Source organism: Mus pahari, chromosome 3 (assembly GCF_900095145.1).
Source record: "Mus pahari chromosome 3, PAHARI_EIJ_v1.1, whole genome shotgun sequence".
NCBI classification, from domain to species: Eukaryota; Metazoa; Chordata; class Mammalia; order Rodentia; family Muridae; genus Mus; species Mus pahari.
Genome location: NC_034592.1, coordinates 86,640,583 through 86,651,494, shown reverse-complemented (window position 1 = coordinate 86,651,494; position 10,912 = coordinate 86,640,583). Strand labels below are relative to the sequence as shown.

General features: G+C 45.5%; 1 protein-coding gene across 1 annotated transcript in view; it reads right to left on the bottom strand.

The window, feature by feature from the left end:
- Nucleotides 1–3,568, bottom strand: part of Pamr1 (peptidase domain containing associated with muscle regeneration 1) — an 87,892-nt gene extending 84,324 nt beyond the window's left edge. Inside the window, exon 1 of the mRNA XM_021193091.2 lies at nt 3,345–3,568. Within this exon, the coding sequence (XP_021048750.1) occupies nt 3,345–3,417 (73 nt within the window). The 5' untranslated portion in view covers nt 3,418–3,568. The remainder of the gene's footprint in view (nt 1–3,344) is intronic.
- Nucleotides 3,569–10,912: the final 7,344 nt, after the last annotated feature.

Here is a 10,912-nt window from a genome sequence, read left to right as displayed (position 1 = left end):
GCTCTCTCTCTCTCTCTCTCTCTCTCTCTCTCTCTCTCTCTCTCTCTCTCTCTCTCTTTCACACACACACACACACACACACATTCATAGCTCATTGTTATCAATATTTACATTGTTGATGTTACATGGTCATGGATGATATCAAAATCTTTTCATCATATCCAACCATAACTCTGTATTCATAAAACACAAACTTCCAATTACTTCCTGTAGGCTCTGGCAACAGACATCTTAATTTCCATGTTAATGAATTTTACTGTGCCTCATTGTGGTAGTTTGAATGACAATGGCTCCCAAAGGCTCATACACTTGAATATTTGGTCCCCACTTGGTAGAACTGTTTCAAAAAGAAAAGAGATGTGGCCTTGTTGGAGGAGGTATGTCACTAGGGGAGGGCTCTGAGTTTACAAAAGACTAGCACCATTCCCAATTTTCTCTCTCTGCCTACTGCTCCTGGTTCAAGATGTGAGCTCTCAGCTGCTGCTCCAGCCACCGACCTCCACGCCCTTGCTCTGCCGTCATAATCTCTAGCCCTCTGGAACTGTAAATCCAACTAAACTATTTCTTCTGTTAGCTGCCTTGCTTGTGGTATTTCATCACACCAATAGAAAAGTAACCATGACAAACAGAATCAAACAATGTGTTCCCCCTTTTTGAGCGGGTCTTAAGTCTAATCAGAGCGTTTGGTTGCCACCAATGTATGTGTGCCACTACTGCACCTTTAGGGTTATTGTACCATGCTCATGTTATAGCTGGTAGGACTACTGGCTGAGTCCCTCCTTTGGAAGCTTGCATGGTGCCTCATGGTACCATCTGAGAGCTAGTCCTCAGACAGGAGGCTTTCAACTCAGATTCAGCTCAGGGGGCTCCAGGTTCTGTGTCTGAAGTGCATCCACCATGAAGCAATATTCGTGTTGGGATGCCAGGCATCCTCAGAGTAGATATTAGGGGAACTCCCTCTTCATGCTCCTCACACAACTCTACCCTGGCCAAAAGACCAACTTTCATAGCTCTCCTTGGAATGTGTTAACGGATCCGTTATAAGGAAGCTCTAATTTTTTTCTGGCCACACCTTCTCCCTTGCTTATTCTCTACATTCCCTGTCTCCGCTGGCTGCTCCTGCTTGCTGAATGTCTGTGCTTCCAATTATCTTCCCTACTTGGTTTGTGTTCATTCCCTACAAGCTAACGTCTGTTGGAAGCGACACTTGTGAACTGATCCGTGTTAAGATTTCATTTCCCCAGAGCCCCATATTTTCAGTGAGGTTTTCCTCTTAGGCAGAGTCCCGCTGGCAGGGCTGCTGCAGTCTGGTGGAGTCAGAGGAGTTGGGTTTCCCCCCACATGCTGTTTATGTTAGGTTTATCACTTGGCCCCATGTTTAGATTCTCCTCCTCCAATGTGAATCACATGTCCATGAACAACAACTTCCCGGATCAACCCGCGGGGTGTTTACATACCAGATACTCTTTTTAGAAAAGTAATTAAAGGAAATGTCCTTCCCAGCTTTCCTTGACAGGCCCAGGGAGTGGACTTGTTCCCTGCAGGAAGAAGTATTTTTCTTCTCCATTCTGCTTTCTGCCCTGAGCTCAACAGTGGATAATAGTGCTAAACACATAAAGCTGGTATTTGGTTCAGTCAGCAGCTTGGCTGACAGCTCACCTCACACTCTCTGAGCTTTCCATAGCAAAAGGTAAAAGAGATTCTTAGGTCAACAATAAATGAGTTTTTAAGCCCCTGGGCAAGTTGAGCTGTGTCCTTACTTGTGTAGAGTGACGCTGTCTCTCTCTTACCACAGCACAGAAGCTAAGCAGGGGAGAGAGCTCATGCCACCCTGGGGGGTCTGGGACACTGCACCCTGGAACTGAGAGGAAGCAGGATCCTCTAGAGTGGGTATAGATCACCCAGCACACCCTAGAGATTTGCATCCAAAGGGAGGATTTGCATTTAAGTAAGGATGAATCTTAACGCAAAGTCCAAGTCATCCCAAGTGTTTAGGCTCTGGGATTATAAACCCTCCTCAAAGGGAACCTCTTCCTTCTTCATTTGTCATCTAGGCTGCACAAGATGTCAGTGAGGTTAAATTTGGATGAGACAAGCTAACCATCTTCAGGCCAGCTCTGTGCCCCTGAGATATACAGCCAGCCCCAACCACCACTGGGGCAGTAAATCATTAAGGGAGATTTAGCTGAACACACGCAGGCTCCTGTACATGGAAATTATTAACCAAACATGGGAAGGGAAGTCTCACTTCTAGACTCTCTGTATTGACACAAAGGGACGCCCCTGAAGGCTGTGGTCTCTCTTTCTGCAGCAGGCCAGTGCATTCGACAACATTCCACTTTCATGTCTTTCTTGGGCATTTGCCACCCACCTGCTAGAGCAAAGACCCCTCCATTTGTACGAAGCACAGGGTACTGCCAGCCAGTACGGAAAGGCTACAGGAGGGGCTCATCTGGGAGGTTACCTTCTCTGCTCTTACCTCGCCTCTCCAGCTCCACGCCGCACACCTGTAGCCTCTAGCCTCACCTCCTTGCACCCCAACCGGTCCGCAGGGCATCTCAATCCTCTTCACACTTCCGGCTTCATTCACCTCACACCTCACCCTTGCTGCCACCCAAGACAGACATACAGACAGACAGACAGAAGTCCCTGCTCCCTGCATACGAAGATCCTCTTTTGAGACCTGTCATTCCCTGGCTTCGGCTCTGCACAAGAGGATGCCTAAAGTGCTGTCATGCCCCAACCTCTCTTGTGCCCTTAGGGTCCATCCCCTGGGAACTGTGGGTGACAAATACGCGCGACATGTGGGAAACAAAGGAGCCAGGACTCTTTCAAAACAAACGCTGCACACCCAGAAACAGACTGCCCATTTCCTCTAAGCTTCCCCAGGATGTGCGCTATTTTCTGAGCGAGCAGAGCTCCTGCACTGGGGGGTCTGCTTTGAAGAGTTCCTACCTTAAGGCTTTATCAAGCAGGGTTCATTGGAGAAATGCCCACCCAATCCCTGTTCTTCAACCCTGCAGGACTACTTTCCCAGGAAACTTTAACTTTGCAAATCAGAGTCAGTAACTCACAGGGAATGGACTTCCCAGGCAATGTGGTCCTTTAAAAAATGATAGGTAGATAGATAGATAGATAGATAGATAGATAGATAGATAGATAGATAGATAGATAGATAGATAGATTAGACATAGTTTAGTCCCACAATTAGGAATATCATCCTGTTCTTAAGACAACAGGAGCATCCAGCCCCCAGCCAGAAACCCCAGATTATCGCTGGGACAACCCCAACCTGTCCAGCTCCCCATCAGACCCCGCAGAGGGCTCCCAGTCACCAACAGTACCTCTTGGCAACGATGAGATGAGAAGGAGCTGCAGGAACGCCAGCCCCAACTGCGCCCATCGGTCCAGCTCCATCGTTCCCGTTGCTGTGCCGGTGCCGAGTGACTGGAGGGATGCCTAGGCGAGAACAGGGCAGCCGGCTCTGCTCTTGCCGGGACCTCCCCAAGCTCCAGCTGAAACAGAGCTCGGGTTTCAGCCCGCCGGGCTCTCCCACCCTCAGCTAGGGGAACCACCTTCGGCCAAAGCGACGTCAGCCCAAAGCTCTCCTCTTAACCCTTGCGAGGCCCAGGGAGTCGTGACTATGCCTGGAGGCCGATGCACAGCGACCTAGGGGGGAAACAGCAGGATACCAGAGCCCGTTCCGTCTCGCTGGACTTCCGCGGTTAACCTTTGTTGATAGTGAAGGTAGAGATGTGTGGCAGGCAGCACTGACTGGAAACAGAAGTAGGAATGGCTGCGGGACCTCTCAGAGGAGGCTAGGGAGGATGCTCATTCAAACATCCCGCACCTGAGCTAGAAAGCTGAGAGGGGAAAGGACTGGAGGCTGGGCTAGGAGGCTAACATGGCACTGGGATGGGAGGCTGAGAGGTCAGGATGGTACTAGAACCTGAGATGAGAGGCTTATAGAAGAGGCTGAGAAAGATGGCACGGAGGGCTGGAATGGGGGGGGGGGGCAGGACAGGTATTGGTTGTGGTCCCCTAAATCAGCCAGGCAGAGACAGATTAGAAGAATGGCCTAGGACCAGAGTTTATTCCCTGAAATCCATAGAAGGAGATACTCCTAAAAATTGCCCCCACCTCCATATGAGGCCGAGTATGCCCTCCCCCAACAGGGAGGATAGAGGAAACCCATCTGCACTCCCCTCTCAACATTGTTCTACCTCCAAGCGCTTTCTTTCCCTTTTTCTGCTCTAAGCAACTGCACACACAGGCTACTGGGAAATCCTGATCGGAGTTCCTGATGGTGGGGCAGCACAAGATACGCCCCAAGAGCATAAGGACCCTAGTGTCTCTTTCCCACAAACAAGGAAAAGGAGCCCTTGAGAGTCTAAGGCCCCACAAGTGAGGGGCACAGCTGAGGTTTGAGCCTATAACTCTCAGACCCACAAACTGTAAGTCCTAACCACTATGCTGTACAGCTTCAAAGGTGATACTCACATAAAAGTAAGTTTCACCGTTATAGTCAAGACTTACAATCGGTAGCGTTTTCTATAAATTCTGGAATCAGAAAGATTCAGATTTTAAGTCACTTGCATAAGATCATTGAGCTACTAATGGCAAAGCATGATATACTTGAGTCTAATTTAGACCTGGAGCTCTGGGATGTGCCAATGTTAGTTTGTGATGTTAGAGTAAAACTCAAAGTTAGGAGGCTACTTTGATTCTCCAGGGCTAGTGAGAAAAGTAATATCTCCATCCATGGAGGAGAATAATGAGAACTTTCTAGAAGGAAGGTTGAACCTGACCAGTGCCTTTGAGAAACAATGCATATATATGAATTAGTCTCTAAATTTTATTTATTCATTTTGCTCAAAGTGTGTATGGCAAAGTTAACCAACAAAATGCACTTTAAATGGTTTAGGTAGATGATGGATGGATGGATGGATGGATGGATGGATGGATGGCACACACAGTTAAGTACAGATGACAGATACATACTTGGACTGATAAATGATAAATAGATAGATAGATAGATAGATAGATAGATAGATAGATAGATAGATAGATAGATGCATATATACAAATAGAGTGATGGTAAATAATTGAAAGAGAGAGCGAGAAAACCCATTGAAGAGGATTGTGTAGAGTTTGGCAACAAGCAAGAACATAATTTGAGTGTGACAGGGTTTCTAAATTTTATCCTCTAGTTTTTGGGGTGCTTTGATGATTTTGGAAAGCAAAATCCCAAGAAGACCATCACCCTGGACTAACCATGAAGGCTTGAAGCAGAGAGAAAATCATGGAATTTGAAGGGACGAGATGATATAGACAATTTGAGGAAGGTTGAACACCAGCTCTCAGGACAGTTTGGAAAGACAGGAACCATGACACAGGCCTCTACTCCACTCAGTGAGATATGGTTGATCACTGGAGGCCAGGGCTAGTGAGAATGGCAGACCCTCCATCAATGGAAGAGAATGGGTAGGAACAATTGAAGAGACTGGGAGACACAGGTCAGCATCCAATGACCTGTGTCCAAGTCCTTGCTTCACTTTCTAGCTACATGACATTGAGCGAGTTAAATAATTCTTTCAGTTTGCCTTCAGTATATAGTGGGCATAATGATCAAACCTGTTTTAGAAACTCTTAGATGAAATGAGATTATTCATGCAAAGATACCGCACGGCTAGGACACACGGCTACTGTAAATAAATATTAGGCATCATCATTGTCTGTCCTGAGACTGACCTTTAGGAAACTCAGTATGAACTTTCTCCCTCATTGTCAACTTCTCCAACCAGGAAACATTTGTATAAACAAGCATCAAGAATGGCATTGAAGCCAGTTTGAACACATCTTTGATTTCAGCACTCAGGAGGCAGGCAGGCAGATCTCTTGAGTTGAAGTCATCCTGATCTACAGAGCAAGTTCTAGGACATCCAAGGCTGCACAGAGAAACTCTGTCTTGAAAAACAAAACAAAATTAGTATTAAAGAGAAGAAAAATGGCATAAAATAGGATATCTGAAAGAGTGCAAGGCAGAAACTAGAGAAAGAGTTTGCTCTGTTGTTGGTAGTAGCAATGCAGCAGAGGTAGCTCCATTTCTAAATGCCTGTGTATATCAGGGCTTCTCTAGCCCACTAAGTGCTAGCTGTCAGGACCACCTCTTTCTTTACTGACTCCATCCCCCAAGCCTCTTTGCACCAATGCCCAGCAGCCTACTCCCTCCAGTAGCTGTACCACAGATATGTTGGGCTCAGGGTGACGAACCTGAAGAGCAGTAGAACATGTCACCCAAGCATGCCTCTGTGGCAAAAAGACTGAACTAAAAGCAAATGAGAAAAAGCTATTGTGAGAACCTCTGTGGCCCCTTCCGTTTGAAAACACTCCTCTTATAAAGGAGTCCCCATTTCCTGTCTACATGAGGAAAGACACAAGTTAGTTATTATAACTCTTATGGCCTGGAGGAGTTGATATACAAACCCTACTGCCTGGTGCTTGTCTCCCCATAGCTCCCTTATATATTTATGCACATTTGTGCCTCTGGAAACTCATCGTCCTAGCCTGGCCAGTTCTCCACAAATGAATTGCTCTGCTACGATACTCTATAAGCACAAGGTGTAGTGGTGCTCTCTCTAAGACAGCTCCAGGAGGACCTCCCTGGTTTATTGGCTAGCCAGTCTTGTCTAATGGGTGAGCTACTGGTTACTGAGGGATTCTACCTCAAAGGAGATGGTCCGAATTCCTGAGAAGGATAGCCAAGGCTGTCCTCCAGCCTCTATATACAGATGCACATGCATGTATGCATATTGCCCTTACATGTGCACATGAATACATACAAACATGCACATATATATATATACTCCCAAGTATATGGATCATGAATATACTTGATTTTCTTTTTACTAACCTTATTTCTACTCATCGATGATTGCAAGATGGTTAAAAAAAATGACAAAACTCCCCCTCATTTATAAAACTGATGGGGTGCATCTTAAAGAAGTTTCTGATCGCAGGTCTTTTGCTTCTTCAGGGCTAAGAACTGAAAACACAGCCCCTTCTGTCTGGAAGGCTCACAGGGCTTTGCGAGCTAGTTTGAGCCACTAATTTGAGTTTCCTGGTGTCATTGGACAAGGGAGCTCTGTAAAGAAAGTACCCTGAAGCAGATGTCTCTGCTGTATACAGAAGTGTGAGCATCTGTGTGGATGATTGCAATCAGCGATCATCAGATCATGTTCTGTTAAGCTACGCAGGAGCTGCTGGGCAGGGAGAGGACCAGCAAGGCTATGAGGATGAAATCAGAAAGCCAGTAGTTTATCCAAGGCCATGCAGCTCTGGTGAAATCCCCCTTTTCCTGTATGAGTGTAGCTTCCTGTGCTCCCATTAACAACAGTACCATTTTTTTAGTGTAAATAGAGTGCAGTATTGTTCTAAATCAGGTCTTCTAAACAGAGGAGGCTCAGGGAGAAGGGGGACTTTGGAGGAGCTCTGAAAGTCTCAAAATACAAGGTCTTTTCCCACCCTTTTTTTGAAGGTAGAAAAAGTCAAGGCCTTATTCCAAGGCTCACCTAGAAACTTTCATGGACATTGATCTTGATGAGATTTTACTTTTTAAATTTTTGACTAAATATTATTTTTAGATTTAGGGAAAATAGTTCTGTACATCTTAGGAATTGTTGAGTCCAGGCTACAAACAACAAGAAATTTGCAGGAACTGTACCCCAACTTTGAAAGAGACTATTCTTGGGGATGCAATGATAGGCCAGGGATTAAGAGTGTTTGTTGCTATTGCAAAGGATCTGAGTAATGACCCAGTACCTACATAGGGGGTCTCACAACTACCATATCCCCAGATCCAGAGGATCCAGTACCCTCTCCTCTATGAGCACCTATAGACACATGGTATGTGCACACACACACACACACACACACACACACACACACACACACACAAATGCACATAGATAGATATAAACTTAAAGAAAACAATATTCTTGATTTAGCACTTGCTCTGGGTCATGTTCCTGGTGTTGACTCTACCGACTGAACCCTTGTGAACTATGAACTAATGGTGGTCTGACTTTCCCTCCATTTGTTAAGTGAGAAAAATAACAGTAATATCTCCCATAGGACTGGAACAAAGAGCTCAGAACAGCACCTAAAATCGAATATTCACTTGATGTTATAGTAATGATGTCCAAGATCTTTTTCTTAAAATTTCTGCAGTCGTATTTATACGTGTTTGTGTGTGTGTGTGTGTGTGTGTGTTGTATGTGTGTGTGTGTGTGTGTGTGTGTGTGGTGTGTGTATAAGTCAGAAGATAACTTCTGGGAGTTGGTACTCTCTTTCACCATGTGGGATCTGAGGACCAAACTGGAGTTCTCATTCTTGGCAGCGAGTGCCTTTACATACCAAGCCATCTTGCCCACCAGACATCAATGGTTCCTATGCAATGCTCCAGAGAGGAATAAATCCCAAGTATGAAAAATTCAGAGTGATCTGCCAGGAAATAGGAATGTCAGTCAAGGTGAAGAGTCGTCTCCTGCCCAGTGTGGTGGCACATACCTTTAATCCCAGGAGACAGATACAGAAGGATCTCTGTGAATTCAAGGCTAGCTTGGTCTACATAGTGAGTTCCCGGACAGTCAGAGCTGCATAGTGAGACTCTGTCTCAAAGTGTGTGTGTGTGGGGGGGGGGGGGGAATGAGGAAAAAAAAGGAAAGGAAGGAAAAAAACACCCAAGTATCATCTCCATATTGCCAACACTCAGAATTCAACAATGATGGTAGATGGCGTCAAGTCACCCATAATACGAAGTTCTGCAAGAAAGGATGGGACACACAGCATATAGACAGTTAGCTGTCTTTGTGAATGCCAACAGCTCTAGTCTATAAGTCTCTTTAGACCACCGACACACTTGGAAAACCAGAGAGGAAAGAGGGCAGCGGAGGAGAAGGGGGCAGGGCTTCTGACTTCTGGTAATTAAGCTTGACTTTCATCAGCATCACAAACACCACGTTCAAGTCAACAGAGACAAGAGAAAAAAGGAACTACTGTGGAAAGGAAAGGGCCTTCCCCTGGAGCCTGCTAGGCCCCACCCTGGAAGCCTCCAGACTTAATGAATCCCTGCTGTTCTCCTATACAGCAAACAGTCCTGTTTCTGCCTCCAGCGCTGGCTCAGCTCTACTCCCTTCCCGCTGGGAGTCAGGCATGGAGAAGGTACCTCTGTGGTTCTTCTCTGGCCACATTCTTTTGGCTTTATGTCACTCATGCAAATTGCTGAAAGCCAATGAGCCTCTTGGCTTCACAGTCAACGTGCTCCTGCAACACCTGAAAAGACCTGGTTTTGACTTCCATGTGTGTGCAGTTATAAGCTTCAACTGAAAATAAGAGTTGGCTGCTGCACACAGCTTTACGAAGCCACTGGTGACTGTCTGGCCACGATCCAAGTGGCTGGCTGACTGAGTTAAAAGTAGTTGATCCATCTGATGTGTGAACCCAAAATGAAGTCATTTCACGAGAAGGCAGCAGAGGGTGGAGGTAGATATGACCTCAGTGCACAAAAATTGCACTGAGCACAAGAGACCATATATGCACCAGGAATCTCCTGACTGGGTATATGGACATAAGCACATTGGCCTGCTGGGTCTGTTTCCACAAAAGCCCTCTTTAGAAGGAAAACTTATTCCTACAAGTTGCAAGTTCGTGGCTGGCATACACACACACACACGCGTGCGCACACACACACATACACATACACACCATAAATAAATAAACAAATGAATGATAAAATTTAATTGGAAATAGTGGCAACCTTGTAAATTTGCTAAGATTTTCAAATGAGCCTGGTAATACACGTAATAAAAGCTAATATTTACCATTAATATACCTATCTATAAAATCCCACTGTACCTCTTTCAAAAACAATAACGCATTCAGACTGTTAGCTGAAATTAAAAAGTGGGTACTGTTTTCCTCAGATCTGTAATTTAAGCTATATTACATTGCTATTGATTTAAGACAAAAGCACATTTAAAAATTGTATTTTCTTATACAATTACGATTTTAGTTGGAGGTCTAGGGGTAGAATATGCACTCGAAGAAAGACAAAACATGAGAGGCATTTTCTAATTGGATCCTGCCTAGACCCCAGAAACACCCCTGCCGGGGACCTGGCTTTGAATATCTGGTTCAGTCTCATCACACTGTTTACAAGGTTGAGAAGGTTTTGTATATAAATCAAGCTGCTTCTCTCAATGGGAGGAAATAAATGACATAAAGGAAACACAGGATAAAAATCTTCATTCATTCATTCAATACACGTTATTGTAAGTTTGTTATGTTCATCATCTTAGATTCCAGCAGTTTGGCTGCGAATGAAACCTGTGTGAGCTCCCACTCTCAAGCTACAAAGAACATACAGGGGTGAGACACTGATCAAATGTGGGGATTACATCAGCAGGATACCCCTGCAGCTAACAACAAGGAGCTCAATCTTCCCCCCCACTTCCCGAGGAAGTGACATTGAACTTCTGGCCTAGAAAAGAGAGAGCAGGGGATGGACAATAAGAATGAAGCATTTAATAAGGAGATGAGACCTTGAAGACGACAAACTTTATTCCAAGGACAGCGAAAAGCAATTTGAAAGCCGGACAGTGACCGGATCGTATTAGGCCTCAGAACAGCTCTTCGGACCCTGCGTCAACTGGGTGGGGAGAGGTGACTCGATGGAAGAGGCAGTAAGGACGGCAGAAAGGTGGCACCTGTGATGGATGCATGTGGAGGACTGAGAGAGGCACGTCCCTGTTCTAGGGCTGTACAGACGTTGGCTTGTGCATGGTAGAATGCTGAAGGAGCCCTGATATCCCCAAGCTCAAAGAGAAAGGAGAAAGAGAGAAGGGAAAAAGAG